Source organism: Labrus mixtus, chromosome 13 (assembly GCF_963584025.1).
Source record: "Labrus mixtus chromosome 13, fLabMix1.1, whole genome shotgun sequence".
Taxonomy (NCBI): Eukaryota; Metazoa; Chordata; class Actinopteri; order Labriformes; family Labridae; genus Labrus; species Labrus mixtus.
In genome coordinates, this window is record NC_083624.1 from 3,405,273 (window position 1) to 3,432,382 (window position 27,110).

The following is a 27,110-nucleotide window of genomic DNA, read 5'->3' on the forward strand; positions in this document are numbered from 1 at the left end:
GACACACAGTGGAAATACCTCCTCTAGCCTCTGGCTCTCTATACTCATTTAGATAACATGTTATATCTGGTTGATATAATCAGTACAAAAAACAGAATCTTCAAAGTGATAATTCACCATAACCACACGAACATTTCTTACATCCACGGTTTCATTCACTGACCTGATTTTGCTCATATCACATCTCTGAATTCACAAACTGGCCTGACCTGACTTCACCCTCATTACCATTCTATTAAACCTCCCATCAGCCAAACACACCCCGGACCTTCACCTGCATCACAAGCTGATGAATATTAATGTGCTCACCTATACACTCTATGCATTTCCAAGTTGGTACACACTCTGTCTCTGCTTACCCACACACCTATCCATCAGCACACACACTCGCTGTCTAAGAAATGAAAAAAGAAAGCGCACGCACACACAGCTACACACACTCTCGGTGTCGGCCTTCAGCTCGGCTGCGTGCCTTTCCAGAGGGGTTCGGACTAATTGATATTCTCCCACAATGCTCAGGGCTTCTCCAAGGAAGCTCACTCTGCAGAGCTGCTGACACGGCAAATTCCATCACTGCTGCAGACTTAAAAATAGGATCAAAGGATGAAGCAGTGTGTGTGTGTGTGTGTGTGTGTGAGAGAGAGATGGATAGAAAGACAGAAAGAAGAGAGGGGAAGTGTGTGATGACTCCTCAGTTGTGACAGTTTAGCTTTGTGTCTTTATGTCGGGTTTGTGATCATTTTTGAGGGATTTTCTATTTCCTAGCTTCCCTTTCTTTATAGTTTTGTCCTCTTCTTCCTTGTGGTACATTAACTACTGTGATAAGTTGTTTTTCATGGTTAGGAAACCATTGAATTTGGCACTGGTGTGTGATCATATAACAGCTAGAATAAATGAATATAAATGAATGGGGCAGCAGAAACTCAGTCTGTAGGGAGATGGGTTGCAAACTGGAAGGTCGCTGATTCAAGTCTCAATCTCAAAATGATGCTGGTTGCTGGAGAGGTGTCAGTTCACTTCCAGGCTATTTCCCCTTGCAGGATTAATAAATAAAATATACTGTATATTCTTATTTGAAATGTGTTAAGTACAATTAGAAAGCACTCAACAAAACTTTTTTTTGTATCATCTATGGAGCTCAATGTGGACATCTCTGTAGCTTAAGCCGCTTAAAATATAACATTTAAGATTAACCTATTAGGGAACTAATTATAGCTTCATGAAAAAACACGACCTTTACATTGCAACTGCATGCAATAGTTGTACTCTAGACATGCTGTAAGAACGGGCGGCTTACAGAAAATATTGCTGCTTTTAGAAATAAAAATAATTCAGAAGAAGTTGTGTTTTTTTTTTTTTTTTACATCATATTTGTTAAAAAAAAAAAAATTTATGCAAATGCTAAACCAACAGAGGTACCATGTGTGGCCACAAGAGGGCGCCAAAATTAACACAATAAAAAAGTTGCTCATAGCTGCTTTAAAAACCCTCATTGACTTCATCACAAATTATCCATGGTAAAACTGAATTGTTGTGTATATGGTCATTATTCGGTATTTAACCAATCACTGCTGGCGACAGGGCCACAGGGCTGTGTGTAATCGCTGACACTCATATACTCTCGAAAATGATAGCACTCAGGTTTTTTTTTAGTGGTTGGTTAAAAGCCCCGAGCGACATTTAGGTTTTTGTTTTTTTCCTAAGTGACCTACCTCCCAAAGTTAAAGTTTCCAGGAAGACTTAATTAGGTTGCTTCATTAGCTCTACCACAATGAAAATCCAAAATGTTTATAAGATGTCCCAATATGCTCCCCCTTTCTGATGTTTTCACTTAAACTTAACAACCAATAGTGGTTCATTTTAGTATAATGTATGTTGACTTCAGCAATTTAAGAGTTAATCAGCTTTTTTTTTTATTATTTAGGAGTAAGCTATTTGTGAGTGCAGCTCCCACTGTGTTTCATTAATGGCTCTGTCGGAGGCTCCACACCTCAGGCCCGCTCTAATCTTGGTCCCCGGGGGCGGGACAACACTCCATCATGCTCACAACGGAGAGACATATTGTAATGTGGCCATAAGTATTCTCTGGTGGCATATTTAGTGCAGCCATCGGGGGATTATGTGATGTACATTCAGATGATTTTATGAGCCTCTGTGTGAAATGATGGAGCAGCTTTTTAAAGGTCTGCGAGCAGAAACTTAATGCATGGGCCCGAGCGCTCGTCTGTCTCCGCATCTCTCCGGGGGTGTTTTCTAACCTTTTCAAATCTATTATTCATTGACAGTGAAGAAGGGTCGGGGCGGTGTCGGTGATAAAGCAACACCTAAGGATTTCCTCTCAGTTGATCACACCAGCAAACGGTATTCATTAATTCACCCGCATGTTATCTGAGAGCTTCAGGAAATACACAGAGCCGACCTCTTAAAGATGAAGAGCGATAGTCACATGAAGAGGAATTTAAGGCTTCACCTCATGTTACAGCGGCCGTATCGAGTAATCTGAAGACCAAAAAATACATAGAAGATATATTTAAATTCCAAAGAATATACATTGAGGGATTAAGCTGATCAAAACTGTGTAGGTTAAAGCTTAAGCTTATTATGCTTATCAATTTTACACACATAGACAACCCTTTAACTACTAAGAGTTACACCTTCAACAGTTCATACAAAACAAATACATTTCATGAAATGTTTTTAGTTTGTATTTTTTTTGCATTCATGTGAAATGTTTTTGCCTTTGAACTTGGGGGCCACCGTACAAACCAGACCATCAGCATCAAATTTGAAATTTCTTTATAGTTATTTTTAATGATTGTAACCACTGCCACGGGGTCGGTGTCAGATGAAGTGACTTAGAGTGAGCTGCCTAAACACTCTTTGTTGACCTTATTCACAGCAAAGATTCACAGTGAGTGATGACGTTTAACTGTTTAAAGACAGCAGGAGAATACTTTACATCATAAAACACTATCTACTCATCCTATCCACAGGACAAGATCAGCAAAGAGATAAGTTGTACCCATGATCCCCTGGGGGTCGCCAAAGTTGACACAAACTGAAAGTTCCTCACGGGAGTTTTATATTTGCAATTAAGAAATGAAATGAAAGTTCTGTGTCTGAAAAGAATGTCTCACTGCCCTGTGAGCGGTTTGTAATGAGTGGCATAAATGACAAACTTTACCACAGTAATAAATGTGTTTGCATTATTAATTCATTATGCTCTCTTACTTGTTTTCATTGTACTAATCTTTTTTTAGATTTGGCTTTGAAAAGCATCTAAACTCTGCTGACAAAATAACAAGCCAAACTTACAGAATATGGAGTAAACCATGTATTGCTAGTGAGTGAACACTGAAAAAAAAAAACCTGTACATTGTTTGCTCAACACACAACAACAATGTGTGGCCTTTACTGCATCACCTTTCGCTGTGATATTGTTGGTGCCTTGAGTCTCCTGGATTGACCGGCCCTCGTCCTCCTCCAGGCCTCAGCATTCACTTTTAATTTGTGGCCCATTAACAAAAGCTCTTCATTTCCATCCCCTCGTACATGCCCTTTATGTGCACTTGTCTATCTCCGCTCTGTGATTAGCTCAACTATTAGACTCATCAAAACAAATGAAACACACACACACACACACACACACACACAATGCAGCCCGTAAGCTGGCTATAAGCTGTTATTGCTTCTGTAGACGGACTCATGATACTCAGTGATAAAACAGCCAAAGCAAAAGGGAGGAAGAGATGACAAGCGTTAAAAAAAGAAAATGACATAAATCCCGGCTAAGTCGTAACTCATCACAAATTAAATTAACCCGCTCCTTGATAACGCTTTGTGATCTGGTTCCGGCATGTTGGGCTTTCTTTTTTATTTCCCAACGCCTGAGAAGTGCTGAGTCTCGCTGCTTGTTTTTTCCTATCAGGACGGTGATAAAAGAACACAGCCCTGCAGCAAAGTAACGGCAATAATCAAATGGGTTGTTTATCCCGCTTCCATTTGGGTGACATTTACTTTTTCCTCTGCAGCAGGACATCTAGCTAACAGTAATGTGATTTTCCTCGCAGGAGATTCGATTTAAAATGTTCCGACCCTGATGAAGCTTCACAAGTCTCCATCTGATGCTGCTTTTACTTTAAGTTTTGCATACAGGGGATACAACAATTGTCTCTGGTATTCTCGTCATAAACATATTGCTATTTAAAAGATCTTTTTGCACAGTATTTTTTTTGTCTTTGCGATAGTCTCATGTCTTGCAAATTAGCTCCTCAGGCAGCATTTGAGTCCTCTTTAATTTGCTTCCAGCCTCAGATGAAATGTCCAAACTTATTAATCTAACTTCCTTTCTCTGTTAGCCAGCTAAAACAAATGGATTAAGGTGTTTCTCGTGTTTGAGCTTAGGGCATGTTGTCAGCTCACCATAACAATGTTAGGTGCTAGAAAAGGCCAGTATAAATGGGGTCTGAGAAGTCACGGGAAAAAGGTCTGAGACGCTTCTCGGGCTTTGGAATGGGACCGCCATGGACGGCCACTCATTCACATGCAGGAGGAAAAAAAATGTAGGTATGTGCGCCCTTGTTTCCGCCTCATGAATGACTCATTTCTCAGGGTTTTGATGTGCTTTCTGACAGCTCGCATTGTATTCTGTTTGATGTGAAAAAGGATTCCAGTGGTGAAACTCATGGATTATTCTGGCTCTAACAGTGTGTGCTGTGGTTAAGCTTTTGCATGTCAGTGCAGCATGTAGAAAGATGCTTTGACTGTTCATGCATTCAAACTGATGCTGTGTGAGAGAAACTGTGAAAGCCACAGATCCATCCGGGGTCATTTTGCTCTTTTGTGAGAGTGCCACATGTGTAGAATTTATAGAGCTACCTTATTGCTTACATCCATCTGCTAAAAACACGGATCAAAATCCTGCATAAAGAAATAGTTTTTCGACTATTTGAAGGCTTTATTGGCAGGAAAAATGCATTGAAACCCAATTTTACCAAACCATCAAAGCACAGTTTGATCTACTCCATTAATTATGCAACCACATCAGCAAGAGATTAAAAATATATATATGAAAATCTCATTACTTTCATCATCTTAGCTTCAAATTGAAGATGCATGAAGCACATTCTGTCACATTGGGTCTCCGCTTTCAATTGCCTAATTTTTTGAATTCCCCTTTTTGTGAATTCCCCTGCCTAAAATATACATTGTTAAATGATCATGTATCACATTATCATTCAGTACGCAGACTTATCTTTGTAAAAAGCAATTTGCAGACCCTAGTCTGCTGCTTAAAATGACTAAACCTGCAGGGTTATATTCCCCAATCCCTTATTTTCCTTAAGCTGCAATTTTACAATCAAGCAATACAAGCCTATAGCAGTGCTTCAATGTACATTTACCCAAAGCCTGGTCAGTGTGATTATAATTAAAGATGTGTGCAGAAAAGAGGATCTCTCTCTCTCTCTCTCTCTTTCTCTCTCTCTATCTGGTCCAGCAGTTAAGCTGTGACAGTAACAGGGCTGCTCTTGCTCTGCGCGGTGCTGTGGGTGCTGTGGGTGCAGGGACCATTGTTGATCTGACAGTGTCCGCTGCTGGCTGGAGCGTTAACTGCAGTGTGCTTCTCCTCCAGCAGCGCTGGAGCAGCAGGTTTTCACTGCACTGCCACGAGACACCAACTCCGCGTGCACCCCCAGCTCGAGACCGAAAGAGTGCTGTATGATAACGGGAGACAAAAAAAAACAAAAAACGATTTCGCCGAAATAACAGAATAAGCAGGACCATAAAAACTCCTCCATGCGGATTTATAGGGAATTAAATTTTATAGACGGTATAACAACCAGCACATTTCATCAGTCCCCTGTTTTATAAGACATTGAATTCTTCAGACTATTGTTATTATGGGAATTATTAAAGCAGACTTATCCCACTGAATAGTTGTATATCTGCCGGTTCAACCCCTCCTGTATTCTCACATCCGTACAGCTTGATATCAACAGGTGCCTCTGTCATGGGTAGAATGAATGCGCTTCATATACACGGCGATGCAATGCTCCAACGCTCCTCTCCCCTATGAGCCCAAATGTTTAATTACAGCCACAAACAGCAGATGGCTCTCTTGAGTTTTAATTCCTGTGCCTGTGTGATTGAGTCTTAGATGATGTTGAATCACAAAACAAGTCTAGAGGATCTCATATGGCTTTTTTTACTTTATGTCCAGGCTTGTATTGTGTAGGGGCAGTGCGTCCGGCGCAGCGTTTAAAATATGGATAATTTAGGTGGAGTGGAGCGTTAAGTGGCTCTCCTGGTGCTTGTGGTTCACGTCCACAAGTCCCGCGTGGACGTTCAAGTAAAGGTTATGGTGTCGGACTGAGAGGAAACGTTTCCCCCGATGAATGCTCGGTGCCTGAAATTAGCGGAGCTGTCCGAGGTGCTGAAACCACACAGAGCCGACTCTCAGTAAAAACAGCACGAATTGGCTTCTCTGCCACACTCGTGTTCCCCCTTAGATTCCTAACATACATTTTTTTGTAATTTTCTTGAATTGATAAGCATAAATTAAGCCTTTTTTTGACTGGAAACATAGGAAGAAATACACTTTACAAACACAGCTCCTCCTGTTATTCTTCGATTGATCATTTCTGTTTTGATTTCCATTCATTCTAAAAAGACATAGAAGTGTCTGGTATCTAAATATCAGCTGTATCAGTTCAATGTACATTTACAGGGGAGCCTATATGAATGATATTCATTGTCCATCTGATGATCCGCGCGCTCATTCCCCTTCAAGCAGGGGCCTGGTGGTCGAGAGGAAGGAGGGGAGAGTGAGGGGAGGGCACCCATTCCACTCAGGCGTGTACTGACGAGTGGTTAGGACTTGTTGATAGGGAGGATTTGTTGATCTGAGGTTTATAGGCGGACTGAAGCGTGTGTGTGTGTTTTTTTCTTTTCATTGAGAGTGGGGGGAAATGAACGTCACTTTCTGTAACCGCCTTTACAAACTGATCGCCATACATGCATCTCTCAGCATTCCGTCCAGCTCTGTATGAGAATCCAGGCTTTTCTTCGAATCAACGGGGGGGGGGTCTAAGTTTGTATATGTGTATGCATTTTGTCACACAATGCAGACGTCACCTCCACTGGATCCAGATCAGTTTTGGTGATGTGTGTTTTTTTTTTTTCTTCTTCCTCCCTGGCTCCTTTGGCGCGCAGCAGCAGCAGCAGCAGCATCTAGGCTGTTAATGTGGAATACAGTGAAGACAAGATCTTTTGAGTTTTTTCGAATACAAGTTTGCGTAAAATCGTCCTGCTCTACCTATTTCTAACTCTCCCACTGGTGCATATTTTTTTTTCTCCATCTCCGAACGTGACACTGTTGATCAGTCGCCGTCGCGGATATTTGCTTCTTGCAAAACTTGGAGTTGGTGTCGCCCGGGCTGCCCTGCCTTCACTCGAGTGCTGATCTTCGCAGGAGGCGCCTGTGTTTGCTTGATTTGCTGGAGGCGCACATGCACAGGCGTCCCCACCGCTTCACCCAAAACAGCGACTCCTCCTGACAGAGAAAACCCCCTCGTCTGGAAGGAGGAGGTGGAGGTGGAGAAAAACGGAGGGAGAAAAGCAAGAGAGAGTGGGTGAATGTGCTGTGCGGACGCTGCTGCAGCCGGCTATTGGACATTTAAAGGAGGCGATGCTGCTGAACATGACACAGCCGATGAACTAAAACATCCCTGTGCAGGTATGAAAAATCCTCTCAGACCTCGGTGCGCGTGAGTTTTGGCATATATCCTGTCATCAAGACTGCATGTATGGAATTACGCATGAACTGATCTCATTTCCAACCATGTCCAAGAATTTTCCGACCGACGACGATGACAGCTGTCCTGCAATCGCAGTTATCATGTAGTGTTTGGACTAAAAAGAAACCCATCTCCAGGAAAAAATCGTATTCTTTACATTTCACATCACGGAACGGACCGCTCAGCCGCCAACATGGGACTGTGACACGGGCTGCGAGCTCCGAGAAGCGGCTGTTTGTGTAGTCTGTGCTCCGTGCGCAGACTGGACCTGAGCAGTTGTGACATTTTGAGCCATGGCTGCTGCTATCGCGAGTGGGCTGATCAGGCAGAAGAGACAGGCACGGGAGCAGCATTTGGACCGGCCCGCGACAAACCGACGGAGGAAGAGCCCCAACAAAAACAAGGGGCTCTGCAATGGGAACCTGGTCGACATCTTCTCTAAAGTGCGCATCTTCGGCCTCAGGAAGCGGAGACTACGGAGACAAGGTGTGGGAACTTTGGTGTGAAAGGTGCCTGTTTTGTGCATACAAAAAACCACTGCTTGATAGCTCTAATAAAGCCAACAGTCATTATTACGTCACTACTGTGTGGTTAAAGTGCACAAACAGAATGAATCAAACTCATTTATTTCTCATTAGACTTGCCAAAATTGTGCCTCCGTTCGTAAAAAAGTTCTATTAAGTGGGATAAAGCTGTTCTATTTTGTGCAGTTTCCACATTTTGCTTCAACATGACAAAGCTTCTTCTGATTTCCATGTATTTCCACGTAGCTGACAGGCTCAGGACGAGTTGTGCCTCATGGTTTTGACAGGTATAGCGAGCTGTCACCTGGCTGGTTCTGAACACAGGCCTTTGATCGCTATGAAGCAAATATGCAGTCTGTGATGATTTCCTACATAAACATGCCACCAAAAAAAAAAAGCCAGATATGAAACCCATTCCTAAGCACAAAAGAAAATGCATTTCTCCCAGTGGAGAATGGAGGTTACGCCTTTCAAACCTAATCTTTTCATGAATATTTTCTCCCGTACCAGCTCCTCACCAGTGGCCTCTTCTTGCTCCAGTTGAGATTCAGATCCACTTATGAAAATGTCATGAGCATTTATTTTTTATTTTTATCCCTTTTAATGTGGCAACCTGGGATTTGTTAAAGAGCACTGTCAACACTTATTACTCTGCTGGAATCAGCGCCAACTGTGAGGATAATATTTCTTGCAAAAACGAATTAGGTTAATTCATTTAGGAAATAAATTAGTCTGATTGTTTCCCCTTTTATAAGGGAGTGATGGAAGGCGTCTGTATAGCCTGTGTTCCTCTTGGAATCATCAGGTATCAAACCTGTTGCACCAGTAAAAACTCCATGTTGGATAATTTAATGGCAAACTCGCATTATAAACAGCATTTTCTGTCTTTAAGGGCACCTAGAATCAAGTATAGTCTTTCATCTTGTCCACCAAGAGCCATTTTGACAGCTGATTGTCTCTTTCATTTGCACAAAGCTGTCAGTGCAAATGTCCCCTTCACAAGCCCTTGATCATTACCCGGACTGTAATGGCTTTAAATTGACAAATTTGACAGTATATGGTGTGAAATAAAACCACATCTGGACATTAGAAAGGCTAGATAATAATCAGCTATCCTCCAGGCTCCTGAGTGCACGTTTTAGGATAAATGTGTGTGCGTGTGTGTTTTATTGTGTGTTTAACAGTCTGTCCTTCTCTGTCACCTCGGAATTGGCTTGTGGCTTTTTTTACATCAGTCGTGTCCAGCTTTCTCCAAAATAGAGACGTGCATAGACGCAGCTCGGTCAGGGGTTTTTATATTATTTTCTCATTTCTGTAGATTGTGTTGTAGATTTTAGCCTGTAAACATCTGGTAAAATGACATCTGGCAACACTCTAATGACCTCCCAGTGTCACACTTCCAACGGCCATTTTACAGAGCAACCATAGGGGCCCTCGGAATAAGGATGATAGTGCCAACGTCGGTGCTCTGTGAACTGTGTCGTGAGGCTCCAGAAAGCAACGACCCCGCTGCCTGCAAGAGGAGGAACACTCCCACCAAAAAAATTAAGGGGAAAGCTGCCTACTTTTGTCCTCCTTCTTTGAGGCTCTATTCAGAAACAGTCTGTTTTCTCTTGTGTTATTTGTGATGGGAAGCCTGATGGGAATATACTTCATTAATTTCAGCCTCACTTGAGAGTTATAGGAGGAGCGTTATCCCCTCACACCACTCTTGCACACTTTCCTTCTTTCTCAACATTATCACAAGAGCACACAGCTTAGGAAGACTAATGGCTTGTTTGGTGTGCTTAATTTAATATCAGCCCCCCCCAGAAGGACTTTTCTCTCTTTACATGTATTAGTTGAGTGAATAAATGCACCACTGATCATATTGCTGTGATAACAACAGGCAAACACACACAGTCACCTTTTATTTCCCAGGTGAGACAGAGACATCGGGTTTCCCCCCCCCCCTGACAGCTAAGCCTGCAGAGAACAGAGCAGCTCTCTAACCATCGCAGCTGTGATTATAAATTGAAGCCGCATTCAGATTCCCACAGAGATCTGTCAGGACGATGGAGAGGAGGTGTCTGAAATGTACTCTACATCAGTATTCCCTTTGGCTTTGAGTATTGATCTTGTGAGCAAGACACTAGATTAGCTATTCTTATGGGCTTTATTGATTGGCGCTGACATGGATTGTGTTTTGAAGGCAGATTGCGTGAAGAAAAATTGTATTTAAAAGAAAAAAGTCAGTAATCTACATCTTCATTCTATCATCTTTTTAAGAGCCTCTAGGTTGTAATTGTAAAAATGCATACATGAAATGTGAGAGTCTCCTTCATGGATCCAAAGAAATCTCATTTAAATTAAACATTCACAACTGTTAGAAACCCCAGAAAAGTAGCAGCTCATTTTGCTGTTGAGACCATTTCTCAAGATTGTTTTAGAGGTTGGCCAATCACATTTTAATTGACATCTGACTGGACCATCTGCACATAGTGGATATTATAACCAGCTTAGAGCAGGCCTGACCAGTCTGTATAATTTACTGATTTAGAACGAGTCAAAATGAGAGGATGAAGAAGAAGCACTGTCATCTGAAAAATAATGATTTTTATTGATCAACGATATTTAGGTTTGCTCTCCATAACACATTCATCTGTTAGCTTTCAAATGCAATATCCCTGAGAGTTCTTCAATTTCTGAAGGCTATGTTAAGTTTTGCCCCTTTAACCTAAACTAATGTTATATTATTGTGAATCTAAACTTCTCCTACTGGTGTTCCGCACCAACTGGCCATAAGAAGATCATCAGCATACCCTCACTTAATTTCCAAATCCAAAATAGACGACCACTTTCAGCATTCAACACCTGTTGCTGCCCCTAATCATGATTATTTCCTCAATACTTTGCGGACGATGCAAAGGTTGGGCGTGAGAAAAAGTTGCTGTGTGACTTCTTGTGATTTGGTTCATGGAACTATATAAATATCAGAGTTTATCCATGCTCAATAAACTCTAAACCCCCTACCAGTAAAGTTTACACAAACCAAGCTGCTCACAGTAACCGGCTGTTTGCCATTTACTCTGGTTATGCTTTGGGTTTCTGCCAGTATAAAGTTAGAGGTATGATTTTTCCTGTGATTAGATCGCAGAATTGATGACTTAAGAAATATCTGAGCTTAACTAAATGAAAGTGCACGAGGTAGACAGCTGGTCACAAATGAATCTGGTTCTTTTACCTCCAGTTAAAAGGACTTTTCTTCTTCGTTCGATTTGCAGAATACATGATTTTATTCATAACATTTGACAAACATAGGTGATATACTCATGTAGATTGATTTATATGGATATTCAAGCCTAACCTCACCCAGTTTGAAATCCCAGTAGAGTTTACAGAAACCCATCCAGTCATGACTAAAGGCTGACACCAATGAGTATGGTTCAGCTCGGGGTTTCTGCACTTTGAAAGACGTTTGACTTTTCCTTTTACTGGACAGCAGAATTTAATACTCATTATCCAAGCATGACCAGGTCACTTTTCAATCCAGTATTAGTAATGTTTATAAAGACCCTGCTCTGGGTAGATGGACAGTCACCTATGTGTCTGGTTGTGCTCAGGCTTTCTGTCTGTTAAAATGCAGCTTGTCCTTGCTGCTATTGCCAGGTGCTTCCTGATTGATGGATTGAGTTTCATCTCTTTAAATTGTATTTTAATATTAGGACATATTTTAACCTGCGTCTCTATATGAAGTTCAAAGTAAACTTGGATAGAATTTGGCTATAACTTGTTTCCAATATATTTTTCATGCGTGATGTTATGTACACAAGACTCTACATACAGTAACATGGTTAAAATGATCATAGTTTTTTGAGCTTGCATTGCCTTACAAGTTATTTTTTAGACATATTTTTCATAATATCAGAGCACACATGATGCACAGATGTGGTTTCGTGTCCTCGTCCAAACCATTGAGGAAATTTGCCATTAACTATTTGTGTTTCTCTTGTCATATCATCTTTTATTTTAAATCATTCATGCATTTTGAAAAGCAGACGCAGAGCCGCTGATCACACTGATTTTATTTCGGGATTAGATTTAAGTTGTAAATCCTATTATGCGCCGACCCAGTAAAGTGAGCTGGAGGCAGAGCCAGCTGGGGCCGTCCCATAATCTGGCTGCTCTGGCTCTTATTATCTCACCAGATTTGATCCATAGATCATTAGATCATATTACAAAGATCAGGTTGCCAGATTAGCTTACATGATGTAGAAAGCCATTTGAGATAATGCTTTCCTGCGCTGCGGCTGTTTATTCAAAAGCATGTTGACAGGAAGCAGCGGTGCGTCATCAGTCCTTTCACAGCTGTCCATATCTGATGAGTTATTGTTGAGATGTCAGAGATGTTGTTGATATAAGAGAAACTGCAAAGGAGGGGGAGGCGGGGCAGTGAGGGTCTACTTTTCCATGACAACAGAAGCCACAGAGAAGGCTTTTTTTTTTCCCTTTGCCGGCTGGAAAAGCCCTTTATTTTATTCTAGAAAGATCCAAAGTGGGTCAGACAGGGCAGGGTTGACAGCAGTCTACTACTGCAGCTGTACCCCTGTGTGTGTGTGTGTGTGTGTGTGTGTGTGTGTGTGTGTGTGTGTGTGTGTGTTCTTATACTGTGCTGTTTGCTTTGCCCTGAGCAGTGTCTTTGCACGTACACACACCGACACGGGAATGACACAACAGAAAATAAGACGGGAAAGGAGCAGGGGAGCTGCAGGGAGCCCACTTTAGAAAAGAAACAAGGAAAAAGAAACAGCAATAACAACCTTTTGTGTGACAGTTCAATTTATATGCAGAGAGGACTTCTGCTGCACAACAACATGATTTCAGATCTTACAGTTCTGATGCTTGTTGTTCTCCCCCCCCCTCTTTTTTTTAAGGGAACCCCCCCTGTTGCTGCCAAACCACAACTCTGTTTCCCTAGAAACCAAAAAAAAAAAGTCATTTAGAAACATATTTTGCTCCTGTTGTAAAAAGTAATACCAGAGAGGCTGGGAGAGTCTAAACTGCAGTACAGGCTGAGTATTCCAGCGGTGATAAACAGCAGCGCTTATCGTGAGACAGAACATTCAGACACACAAAGAGATAGAAACAGAGTGAAAAGAGACAGAAAGACAATGAGCTACAAAAGAATAAGGACAAAATGAATCAAAGACCTTCTTGACTTGAGGAATTCCACCGAGACTATACGTCTCAAACCGTTTTGAATTTTTAAGAACGCATTCACCATATCAAGCTTGTCAGAAGTGAAAACGCTCCGTCAGTCCAACCTCACTCCTTACCTTTTCATCCAAGATATCTATCCTCCCATTCTCATATTATCTTTGTCATATTTTCAGAAGATAACTATCTTGCTATTGTTGTCTTTCATCTTATTAAACTGCCTCAAATACTAAATATTGCACAAGTAGAGCCCCAGAAATACAAGTGTCAATGAAAAGTGGTGTAGAACTCCCACGCTCTGTCTTCTGCACTTTCAGTTTGGGAAATGTTTAAAAAAAAAGTGTTGCAGTGCAGAGACCTTCATCTAATTATTTTCTAACACAAAATGAGAGACTGATGTAGAACAATATTGGATCACTCGCCTGAACCAATCAGGTTGCACTACAGACACATGTCACTCATTGAATAATCATCGTACAAACTATCATTATGGCATCATTGGCATATAACTGAAATACATTAAAATCAGGGGGAAAGTAGGTATTAATAATGTAGCAAAGAGAACTCCCATGATTCTCCGCCAGCCTCGACGTCATCTTTTGTTATTGTAGTTTTGATTGAGAGCCCCCTGGTGGTGGATTCTACATACTGTATCTTTAAGAGAAACACAGCTTGTAGAAAAGTAAAAATATGTACTCTAGACCAGTGGTTCTCAACCAGTGGGTCGGGACCCACAAGTGGGTCTATCTGATTAGTTAAATAGTATCTAAAATTTACGGTCGCAATTTTCACAGGGAAGTTGGTAGTGGGTCCTGAGGCTACACCAGTTGAGAACCACTGCTCTAGACTCTGCTGCTTCAAAAAAAAATAGTATTAATCACAAAAATAATAAGCTTATGATTTAAACTGTTATTTGACAAGTGAAGGTTAAAAAATGCTTTATTTATTTACAATAAACGGTCATAGTGGCCTTTCTTTCTAATCGCCAGCAGGGGGCGAGTTGACTTGCTGCAAAAAGTCTGAAACCAATCCAGACCAGAAAATGACTCATTTTGCAGTTAATTTCTCACTTCAGTAATGAGCGTATGTTCTCATTCTCTAGTTTCAAGTCTTCTTTAATGTAGTAAAATGTTCATTTTTACAAATTTCCAATTTTGAGTAAAAATTAGGACAAAGGAGAGTGTGATTCAGGGCGTGGCTACCTGTGATTGACAAGCTGCTACCACGATGACTTCAGAGCGTACCGCTTTCCAAATATGGTCACTCTACCCCCCCCCCCCCACCCACCCCCCACACACACTCACACAAAATTGCCCCAGCCAAAATGCCTAACCTGAATCTTTAAAACAAACAAATACAATGTTCGCTAAACCAAATGGACAACTTATCTTATACACAACCTGCAGACGCACAGACGAAACATTTTACCCATTGCACATGAGTAAGTTTGACCTTCAGCATGAGTTGCATTAATAAGTTGCCAAGCCCATTATGTCACTCTGATGTATGCACTAGCATACATCAGAGTGACATAATGGGCTGATGTCTGATGTGAAATTGTCGCTCATAAATAACGTGCTGGTTTGTTCGAAGACATGACTGAATTCAGGATTTTTCAATCAAACTTTGTTAGTCAACTGTGAATTACTGAAACATGTTAAAACAAAACTATATTTATTTACGTCCACTTTAAGTCCCATTTGACAAATTGTCTCAAATTCCATAGATTTCATCTCGTGTCATTTGCTTCTCTGAATTATAAAATCTTCAAACTAACTGGAGAAAAGTGTGTGTGTGTGTGTGTGTGTGTGTGTGTGTGTGTGTGTGTGTGTGTGTGTGTGTGTGTGTGAGAGAGTGATATACTGGCTGTCTCGCCCCAGGGATCACAGCATGACCATCACCAACATCACCAACATGATTTATAGCATGATGGTGGAGCCAAGTTCACCTCCAAACACACAAACACAAAGAGGGAGTAGAGTCACACAGCCAGCAACCAGTTACACAGTTTTAATGATTACAGATTGCCCCCCACGGATCTGTCTTCAGAATCAAGCTCTCCTCACATCCACACATTGTTTAAATGCTGCTGATCGAAGTCATTAATCGATCACAGGTTAGCAAACCTCAGGTGTCCGCACAACAGTATTTCCCCCGGGGAATTATGTAGTCATTAAATATTCATGTGAAATGGTGTGTAACGTTGGTGTTTGTGTGCAGGGGTGTTTTCTCTCTCTCCTGCATTCCGGTGCTGCAAACTTCACGTCTCTAGATTGCAGAAATATTTGATTATTCCCGAGGTTTTGTTCTATGGTATCTAATTCATAGCTGTTCATGTGTTTTGGGATAATTAACCAATGCATTTCGCCATCATTATGTTACCATATTTCCCATTATAGTGGCTGACAGACAGAGTAATAATAGGTTGATGTTGAAGGTGCAACAAAAAAAGGTAGTAATGCATTTAAAGTCTTGTTTCCCCCCCAGCTATGACATGTCCCGTATTGCTTGAGAACAGCCTCTTGTGTCTGATGAAATACAAAAACATTAAGAAGATGGATCAGTCAGTTTGAACCAGTGGTGCATAAAGAGGAAGGGTTACTCTTAATTTATGTCCCAAATGTTTTCTTTAGGCCCATTTAGCAAAGGATAAACACCCTGTGTTATAAAAAGTGACATGCAGGTCTACTCTTGCATATCTTGCACATTTTTTATAATGGCTGACTTTAACAAAAATGGGTTTCTTTTCTTGGTAAATCAATTTACCCCCCCTACCCCTACCCCCCAAGATTAACCAAACCCCAAAGAACATTTTTATGTTAGCTAGTTAATTATCTAGCCCAGCACTGCTACAGCAGTATGCTTGTGTGAATTAGTTCGGAACCACTCAGTTTTTTTTGTTAAATATGCCATTTCCAAAAGGCACAGAAAAAGAATGCCTTGGAAGCTCCAACTCATCAGAGCAATGAAACATGTAGCTTAGCATGAGGCTACTCGACGAGGATGCAGATCCGAACTAAAATTCCGATTCAGTATAATTTGTTGAGCATGTTTCTTGACTTAGAAGATAAAACTTAAATTTTGAACATAACCTGAACAACCATCACAATTAGTTTTATTCTGACGCTATAGAAGTGGTTGTGACAGGAGGGTACGGGTAATGGCTGCTAGAAAAAATACAATATGATCTTAAAGGCTTGTATGGTTTCCAGATTAGTTCGTTTTGGCCTTAAGATGAAACTGAAGGGTAACACCACCATGGAATTGAAGGGAAGCCAAATATTTCCTCTTCAAAGATAAAAGAATCTATCAGTGTATCACTTCATAAAACACCTTCATTAAAAAAAAGGGACATCTGTCTGATGCAGATTTGTCTTTACTTATATTTGTTTTTCCTGATGTGGTGACAGATATAACTGCCACCATCCTTTCAGCATACTCTGCCTTAGCCACCTTTTCATTGCTAGGGTGAGGCAACAAAGCGACTCTGCAGAATACCATTGTAGCTGGGACATATTACTCGGTGACACCAGCAGAGAAGCATTTTCTCCTCTTTTCAGGCAGCAGGTAAAAGGTCTCAGAGCCACCGAATGCCATCCCCCGACAGAACAGAGCCAATTCAGAAGAGACTGCGTCTAGCTGTACACTGGCAGGAGAGAAAAAAAAGCTTCTGGTGCCCTCAGCAAGACCTCTTGAGTCCTCCTCTGTGGCCATGCTGGCTCTCTCGCTTTCCTCTCTTTGTCTCTCTCTGACACCCACGCACAAACACACACATACTGGAGCTTGCGAGGATCACGGTTAAAGCCCACGTAAAGTTGATTGTTCACCTCCCAGGGGCTTTCTTAGGATGAAATCCGGTGTGATGGCTGTCTCTACAATGAGAATAATGTGGATGGTGTGTGACCCCGATGGTCATCCGGGAACACAGGTTCACACACAGGTACACACACATGTATAGATGTTGAAATATTGTCACATGGCTTGAGCATGAGCTATATCTTTTCTGGAGACATCCCAATGTGCAGAAACGCCAAAGCTTATTCAAATGTGTCCTTTTCCAGCTTTCTATGTCTTTCTTTTCCACTTTCTTGTATGTTCTTAAAAACTCACAAAAACGGCACAATGCAAGATACTGTAAGCTGCTGTGTCGCTCAAATTCAGCCGCAGCAGTGAGTTATTTATCGTAGATTTATGAGGCTAATTCCCCTTTTGGGTCAGCTAAAAGGTGACAGAGCTCAGACGCTTTCACATCCTGCACACTGAATACCCAGAGAGGGTGCTGTTGGGTTCATTATTGGAGTCAGACAACCACAGATTAATTCTGCAGCCTATAATTGGATGGCCTATCTCTGAGCGGGGCAGGGCTTATGTGCCTGGGAAGTTGGCTTTGGGATTTGCTTGTGAAAACACAACAGGAGTCACCAAGTAGTAAAATAGTTCTGTGTGGTGTCAGCATTCAGAAAAAAACAACATTTTCTGTCTTTACAAATGACATTGTCACTCACAGCTTGTCTGCATGTTGCCAATTGCTAATGTTTCTCTCTTCTTTCTCTCTCCCTCCTGCAGATCCCCAGCTCAAGGGTATAGTGACCAGGTTATATTGCAGGCAGGGATACTACTTGCAAATGAACCCCGATGGCTCTCTTGATGGGACCAAGGATGACAGCAGTAATTCCTGTGAGTAACTTTGACAGTGTCTGTTGCCCTTTTAGATCAGATATTTGACAGGTGTCTGGAAACATTTGACGCACTGCTAACAAAAGTCTTTTGGAATGTAAATCCACTTTTAGTAGAGAAGACAGCAATCGAGTAACTGGAACAGGTCATAGACTCTATGTAAGAAGTCGATATTGACTCAGGTTTTAAAATGCCAGAGTATCTAAAGCAGGGGCGTGTATCCACAGGCTTGTTGGGGTGGCCTGGCCCCACCTTGAAATCTGACTGGCCACCCAAGGTCCAACCCCTAAATCCTAAACTTTGACTGGTTTTTTGCCTTTTTCAGATCCGGGACTTATATTAAAATCAACTAGTTTAGCTGTGTTGCAATAAGCTGCTTGTACATACAGTATATAGAATAAGTTGATGCCATTCACAGTGTGATCACACACACCTCATGCCACCCCTGCATAAGTCAGTGCCCCAGGTGGGCCACCCTAGCCAAAAATGTATGGATATACCCCTAGTCTAAAGCCTGCATTGTGTCTAATGACCAGCAGGGGGAGAAGTCAGTGGTTGAAAGAATACTGCTTATATAGAACCGACTGGGATAACAGGCCTACTTCACAGTCAATTTATCACCACAGTAATAATTTTTTTAAATAAGTGTATGGTCTCAATCCCCAGCTTCAAGACTTCTTCAATACTGCATGACTTTCATTTTGTAAATGATGGTCCCATTTAAGAGTAGAAAAGGTGATAAAGCAGGGTATAAGTAAGGGTGCGGCTTCCTGTGATGTGCAGGTTGCTACAACAGTGTCCTGTAAACCAGGGCAGAGACGTAGCAATTCATATTAAACGTCTCATCCTATTATGATCATTTCTGGTTCCAAAAATCCAAGATGGCAACCGCTGATGCCAAAAAAGGGCACTTAAGCCTTCAAAGGGGAGGTTTGCAAAAACACTATTTGATGATACAATGGCTACATCCTCTTCTACTCAGTCATTTGAACTGGTATAGCTTTCTTGTTGACACATATTGTTTTAAGAAAGTGCCTTGCTCATGTCCTGGTCTAGACTTTACCCCAAGGTAACGAATTCAGCAATCTGTCTGTCTAGTTTCTTTAACCTTCAGGCCAATACCTTCCCTTAATTTTTCAGCCTTTCGAGCACAAAAGTCCTCTTACAGCTTTATCTTCCTCCCTGGCAGGGAAAGTGGACCAAGAAACACTGGGCTTAAGAGGAAGAAAAGGGTATTATTAGCTTGTTCTGGCACTGCTCCTCTAACGCTCCAGGCTAGGTGGTTAATTTGATTCCAGTGCTTGGTACTAACTCTATCCTGACACTCTGCATTGTGTCACTTACTCCTGTCAGCATGAGGAGATGTGGCACATTTTTTGTGGAATAGGCTGAGGGGGCTTATTGAAACACAAGGCAATACATACAGTATAGGGTGCACAAATGATGTGTCATGTCATTATGTAAGATAAAATCAAGTGTTAGGACAGAGCGCCAAACATTCAGTTGAATGTTTTTTTAAAATTGGCCAAAAGCCACCAAAGAAGCAAGGTGACGCATCGGTTCTCTCAACCTTCCCCTTGGCTCCAAACCTGCCAATACCAATTACTTACAGGGTCATCTGAGGCCGTTTTGCGCCTTTAAGTCTCCAATATACAGACACTTAATGTCACAGTTTCTCACCAGTTCAAACAATAGCCATTACCTACTAGGCCCAAGGAGTCTGCTACAACAACAAAAGGGACTATTAAATCTGCCACGCACCGCTGGTAGCGTTAATTACAGCGACTACTCAGGTAGTGCTGGGTGGCCATGGCCATGCTAGGCTAGTCATGTTCAGCATCCATACTGTGGTTTTTCAGAGATCACAAACAAGCTATTGTATTAGCCTTGCTCAGTGAAGCGTTACAAATGGACAGCTTACATTTAGATGATGAACTATGTAGGAGATTATTGATTTATCTTCTTTTTCCAATATGTTGAATGTCCATCTAATTGTTGGATCCATCTATGGTTATTTGGTTTGGTAATATTTTATGTATGTATGTGTGTGTCCTTCTCCAATGTGTTTTTCAGCTTTGTTCAACCTTATTCCTGTGGGCCTCAGAGTTGTCGCCATTCAGTCCGTGAAGACAGGGTTATACATCGCCATGAACGGGGAGGGCCTTGTGTACACATCAGTAAGCACCTCCAATTTCTTCTCTTCATGCTGTCGAAAATATGTGAAATGTCTTGAAAATGTTCATCAGAATGTCAAGTGCAAACAAAAAAAAGCAGCATAACACACATGCATAATACATGATCTGATATTTATTCCAATTCGAGACAATGTTTTGACAGAACTATGTGGGGTTCTTATGAATAGAGAGATTCAGATAAAGATGAAGACAAATACATCCATTTTTAATGACACACACACGACACCATTACCAATACGGGGCTCTGAACATGCCTCAGATATTTACCACATTTTCACCCAGGATAATTGCATTCCACTGTAGGTTATAGAGCTCATGAAGCAGAAATTCTTGCATGCATGTTGAAATTCACCGGGTTAAATCCCCCCTGAGTTTGCTTTCCACACATATAAACCATTTACACCCAGTGACATATTTCCGCAGGAACACATCTTCTGTTATCCGTGCCCGCCCGCCTCTGCTTTCATGCTGTTATCCTATCCAATATAAATGTTTAGTCCTGGGAATTGTTGTGATGCTCTGACACACGTTTGGCATAATGTATACCTGAGATGCAGACTGGGCTTCTGAGGAATTTCCAGCTTTTTTTTTTTTTCTTTTTTTTTCATCAAGTCAACTACTGTATTGAGCTCCTCTCATGAAAAAATGACTAGGCTCCTGGTAGCTAGACAGCCAAGGGGGTGATAAGACCTCGTCCGGCACAGATAGAGCCTCTATAGTCTCTCTCCTCCACTCCGTCCTCCCCCTTTCATTCAGATCAATCAGCAGGAGGAACACTGGGAGAAGTGCTCGTCTTCCAGACAGGAGTATCCATCAGACTCACTGTCTCTCCTCCCCTCTGCTGTCCTCGTGTTCCTAATCCGCAGAGCTCGGAGCACACATTTTTTCTTCATTCATTACCTCCGAGGTTTAGAGGGTGTTCTTCTCTTACTTTACAGCGCGCCCATATTCAGCTGGAGTTCTCTAATACATAACCACCGCTTGACTTAAGCCATGAAATGAAAATTCACTTGAGGAGGATTGACCCAGAAGCCTATGGATTTAGTTAAGGGGGTGCACAGCAGGGATTATGAATTAATATATTCCATGGGTGCAATGTGCTGCATATCACAAACAACAACCTAGTTTGTGCAAATTGTTGATTGCATACAGTCGTTTTCCCTTGCAGACACAAAGATCAGCACAACTGGAAATGATAATTCAGAATTGAATGCATATAAAGCAAGAAACACTATAATTATTCAACTGATCATTCAATTTTAATCATTATATTTATTAGAAAAACCAATTAAGGTGTTCCAACAGATATCCCATTCACACCATGACATCAAAACAATAAAAAAATCAATAGGTGATGGATGAATAAAGAAAGAAAATGTGAATGATTCATGGGGAGAAACAGAAAAAGAGCATACATAAATAAACACATGAAACATGTTACAATCAAAAGATGGCAAAGCGACCAGTAACACATTGAAACGCAAGGAAAGCTACAAGCAGCCTGTAACACAGCCCAAACAGTTGAGCGATACATAAGTCCGACCTCTGATCAGGCCAGGGGTGGGCAACTGGCGGCCCCCATCAACCCTCAACGTGGCCCTCAGGTCAATTTTTACATATCAATTAATTGGAAATATGAAGAAAACATGACAAAATCTGCCATGAAATCATGAAAACCAGAAATATGTCCATAATAATATTTGATCACTGGTATATGTTGAGATACATTTGAGACATAATTGACTGTAATCGGTTTTTTGTATACTACAATTTGGCCCTCTGGCAGTGAGAATTTAATGAATGTGGCCCTTGCTGTGACCAAAGTTGCCCCATCCCTGGATCAGGCCAATCATTGTTGAGAACTATGGGGTGGCTCATTGGATGTCTAAGGTGACCTTGGACACCCTTGACGACCCCCCTGCTAACTGACATTCAAACCTTAATCTCTCCCTTTTTGGCAGCATAGTTTTTACTGCTTCTCTTAAAGTTTCTCTTAAAACCTATCTCGGAAGTATTTTTGTTGTTTTTTCCACTAGTCGATGATGGACATGTGCTCGGTCATTAATGCTGGAAATTGGGCCTTGTTGAGCCTGGTCGGTGCGATACTTTCCTTCAGCACCATTTGCCCTGCTCTCCTCTTCACACAGCTCTCTTTGCAGCTTATTTCTGTGCTAATGGAGGTTCTGATCAGACCTCAACTATCCAGCCACCCACTCACAGGTCTCTTTTTTTTTTTGCTCCTCAGTGTGAGAATTACTTCGGTAATGGCAGCCTTGTGAGATGTTCCTCATCCTCCCCCTTCTTTTCTGCCTCTTCTCTCCTCTGTAGGCAAGGTACCAACATTCCGCCCATTAGCACTCTGCTCCTTCGCTTGCCGGTATCAACCTTTTCTAACCATTAAGAGTATTTGATTACAGTGCACTTACGTTTCAGAAAGTACTTTGAAGCCTGTATTAATGCTGAACAACATGTTGCTCAGAACACATCTTATAGAAGTGTGCAGAAAACAACCTGTTTTTAATAGTGAAAAAAAATACTTTTTTCAATATGGCCTCATTTCCCCAAAAAACTGATCCTTTTTCTTAACTGGGATTCACTTGGTCATTTTTTTTATCCCTTTATTAAATTAATCACCAAGGCTTTTACTGGGATGACGTACTTTGAAAATAAATGAAATGCATTTTTTTTTTTTTCAACAAATGAAGTGAATGAAAAGGAAAGTCCCACTCTTTCAGGAGAATAGATGGAAAGCCCATTCAAGCCCTCTGGTAGTGCATCATATTCTTTTGTGCGAGGAACCCAAAGGCGCAGCGAGCAGCTCGAATGACAGAGATAGCATCAAAGTGAGTGTGCAGCCAGGCACAAAGGACACCACCACGGAATAGAGGAGAGTTCAATCATCTCACCCCTTTTTAATCTGCTCCTTTTGTATCTGAGCCAATAAACTCCCAGCTAATTTCTCCTCCTGCAGGCTGCACTCTGGATCAGGCACTTCTTCTGAAATGTATTAAGGGAAAAAAAAGGAATTCTCATAGCTTGTTGAGGGCGGTAGCGGAAACGGAACTTGAATACGTCTCTAGATAATCGTAACTCTTTATGTTAAAAACAGACAATTCAAATGAGAGAAAACATAAAAAAGCTTAATTATTCTGTGGGGACGCGGATATTAAATGCCTAAAAGCAAACAAGGAAGTGTTGGATTGTGTAATTTTGTTACACATGATGAAATAATGCTGCCAGAGAATGCAACTCCCTATAGTGCTGGTTTTGTTGCTGTTTTTTTCTTTCCTGCTGCATACATCCTCCAACCATCTCTCAAGTGAAATGGTTGGGCATTTCATGGTTGGCTGATTTTCTTTAGAGCTAGTTCCCCCCTTTCCCTCACATCGCTGGAGTCTCTCACTGCAGTCTTTTCTTTATCAGGAGTCTGCTACCTTTCATGATTGTCAAATTGACTTGCCACATCACTTGAGTGGTCCCTTTTTTCAGAGTGAAATCCTTGAGAGCAATCTGCAGCGAGCGCGGTGGCTTTTGCTTCACTTGTTAGTGGCAGTATCGTCAGTAGTCCAAGTTTCCTGTAGTGTTTGATTCAGGATGTATGAAAAGTCCAAGAGGCTGGATGTGTGAGGGCTCCCTGAGCTTTCATCAGTGTGAAAATGAAAGTGCATGGAGGCTGTGCACAGGGAGGAATAGAAAAGAGCAGCTTATTCAGAGGTCATTTGTGTGAAAACAGAGTCTTTCCAGAAGGCTCAAGTCTCCCTGGTGAAGGAATTTGATATTTTCCCGCCAACTCTTTTTTTGGCCTTAAACTCCAAGGCCCTTTCAAAATGCTGCTCTATGATATTCTGCCTATTAGGGAAACCCTCCCATGGATGCCCTTTGCTCCTTTACTTTTATTTTCAGATGTCTTGCAAAGACTTGGCATTTCATGGATGGAGAATTCAGTTCCACATGATATTCAAATCACCTTTCATTATTAAAACATCTGATTTGATTTGAACTATTAAAATGCATACGTCGTATCTAATTCAGCATTTACACACCAACCAATCTTAGTGAAAATAGAAATTAACCCATAGCTATAAAAAAAAAAAAAGGGTTAAAAACTGCTCACCTTGATGCTGAGACCATTTCTCTTAAGACTCTATAGGTATGGCAGATCAGGTTTTGACTGACATCTCCATGGTTTCTTTGGTTTTGATTGACATCTCTCTGGCTTTTCCTACAACAATGGTGCATGTGACAGTCAGGGTATTGCAACCCTGTATGTTTGAGATGTCTAAGTAAGACTCTGAGGAGGAAGCAGAAGACCTTTCATTTTTAATATACTGATCCCAATTGGTCACTTTATGGTGAAAAACCAAATCTCTGGCAAAGGAAAAGTAGCAACTAGCACAGTGTCCCTTTCATGAGATATCAAACTGAAATGTGTTTGTGTGGAAATGTATTTCTATCAATTTTAAGCTTTTCTCTATTTTGTATATAAGAAATGGCTGTCCAATAAAAAAAATGGAGATGTTGTATTTCTGTATCGGACCTCTCCCTGCAGTATTTTTAACCCTTTCTCCCGCTGTACGCCCAATTGGTTCTCCCCAGTATCTACCCAGTCTTGTGTGCTTCACTCCTTAATGCGGCTGCTCAGCCCCTCTGATTGCTTCGCTTAGCTTGCTGCCATGAATGTCCAAAATGGGTCCAAAGAACAAATAATAGATAGATAGATAGATTTACTTTATTGATCCCAAACTGGGAAATTGTGGTGCCTCCAAAGTGCAAGACAATGTGCCATTAAATGTAATTTTTCTTTCAATTACGTTTATCTTGTTTTTTTTTTTCTCTGAGGTTTATGGTTATTTGGGGACAGGGTTGCTGGGGATAAGCCACTTTTCCCCAAATCTCCCTGATTTCCTAATCTTCAGGTATAATGTACGAACATATGTTCAACCCTTGCCTTGGAATAGTAAGTACTGCTGATTGGCTGGTCTGGGATAACATCTGGTCAAACAAGAATGAAAAGATAATCAATTAAATTCAATATCAGCAAAGTAAATCCAAAGTAATCCTGCCGATCTTTGGCTAACTTTGACACCCACAATTTGTTCTGCCCAAAACTGCTTTCCATTTGAGGGACAGCATAAGGAGGTTCAAAAGAGGAGAGATGTTACCTAAAGACCTGTAAAGAGCTGTATGCTAGCTGATAACACTAGTTTGATCAGTTATTTTCCCTTACAAGCCCCTTAACGTTCCTGGCTGGTTAGTAAGTAAACAATTTTTACTTTTGATGTGATTGCCTATATATTTCACAAAAAGTCTTGTATTAACATTTCTATTCTTTCTTCCCCTATCCAACTCTTTATGGGGTGACCTAGGCTAAAGTGTTGAGATGTCACTTAAGAAAAAAAAGATTGGGGTTGCTGGCTGGTTAGCTCAGTTGGTAGAGCAGGTGTTTCATGTCCATGAGGTCATTGTCCTTGATGCACTGGTTGCTCGTTCAACGTCTGGCCTTGACCACTTGTGTTGTACAGCCTTCCTGTCAAATTAAGGCTAAGAGGCCAAAATTATTCAGCACACTAAACAATTGTGTCGAACAAATGACTGTGTGATCATGTTTTATTAGTGTTGATTCCTAACCTGCCATGTTAGGAAATTACCTTTTTCACAGTTTGATGGTCGTTCGATGATTAAAAGTAAAGGTGGAGCATCAAGGCATCCCATGTTCAATGAAAGCAAATACAGCTTTTAGATGTGAAGGACAACTGTAAAAAATACTTTAAACACATATGGTTTCCTTTTAAAACTACAAATTCAACAGGATTAAATGATGGGAAAGCATGGCAACCACTGTGAAGATATATAGAAATACGATATTCCTCACAGCCGATAGCCGTGACTGTAATATTTTCACAATGCTACAGATCTCTGATACCTATAGTAATTACTCCGATTATTTTGCCTCCAGAGGAGTGTGAGGCTCAGAGTTGAGGTAGGGGGGAGCCTCATTATTCCTAAAGTGTTGCTCTCTCCTGCCTTTAATGCAGTGTCAGAGTCAGGGAGGGGTGTGGTGGTCATCAGTGCTGGAAGGAGAGCAGCTTCATGCATTAATAAACAACAAGGTCTGAGGTAGGTGTCAAAGCTGATCCGGTGAACTGTTGGTCGGGGCCAAGAGGAGCTAAGAATAGACAGTGCAGTCCTTCAGGTTTCTAATATCACTCCTGTTATTCTCTAGCTAAGATGGACTCTCTTGGTTTTTAATATACATCTTTAAGGTGGAAAAGACAAACTTGCCGCGTATTCGTTGATTGTTGTTTTGGGACATCGTTTTCCTCTACCCAAAAATCCCCAATCACACAATCACAAATAACCTGAGAGGTGAAGTTTAGTGACTGACTACGCTAGGTAGGATAGCTAACAGCACCCACATGTCACTTCGACCAGGCCCCCAATTATGCATTACTTTAACCCAATAAACCGACATTTACGTTTTTTAATAGTAAATGGATGAATGGCGATTTACTCCCTTTTGGAGCCAGCCTCAAGTGGCCCCCTGAGGAACTGCAGTTTGTTTTGTTCTTCCAGACTTGGCTTAATTCCTCAACCCATGAGGTTGCCACTTAGGAGTTTCCCATCATAAGACAGGGAGTCCTCCACAGTTTGTTTATCCTTACCTCTGGGGATTATGCCTCTCTGAACAATAAATCATATATACACTAAATGGCTGATTTGTC

The 27,110-nt window shown here is 41.3% G+C and overlaps 2 protein-coding genes across 4 annotated transcripts in view; one reads left to right on the top strand and one right to left on the bottom strand.

Annotated features, from left to right (window-relative positions):
• asmtl (acetylserotonin O-methyltransferase-like) overlaps window positions 1–27,110 on the bottom strand; it is a 243,536-nt gene that overhangs the window by 118,874 nt on the left and 97,552 nt on the right. The window lies entirely within an intron of this gene.
• The window catches only part of fgf14 (fibroblast growth factor 14), a 117,251-nt gene that overhangs the window by 64,854 nt on the left and 25,287 nt on the right, over window positions 1–27,110 (top strand). For 2 of the 3 annotated variants that reach the window (XM_061053174.1, XM_061053176.1), the window contains exons 2-3: window positions 18,083–18,193; window positions 20,267–20,370. In XM_061053174.1, coding sequence (XP_060909157.1) covers window positions 18,083–18,193; window positions 20,267–20,370 — 215 coding nt within the window. Of the gene's footprint in view, window positions 1–7,223; window positions 8,283–18,082; window positions 18,194–20,266; window positions 20,371–27,110 lie in introns of those variants that run through there. The other variant, XM_061053175.1, reaches the window with a different exon arrangement.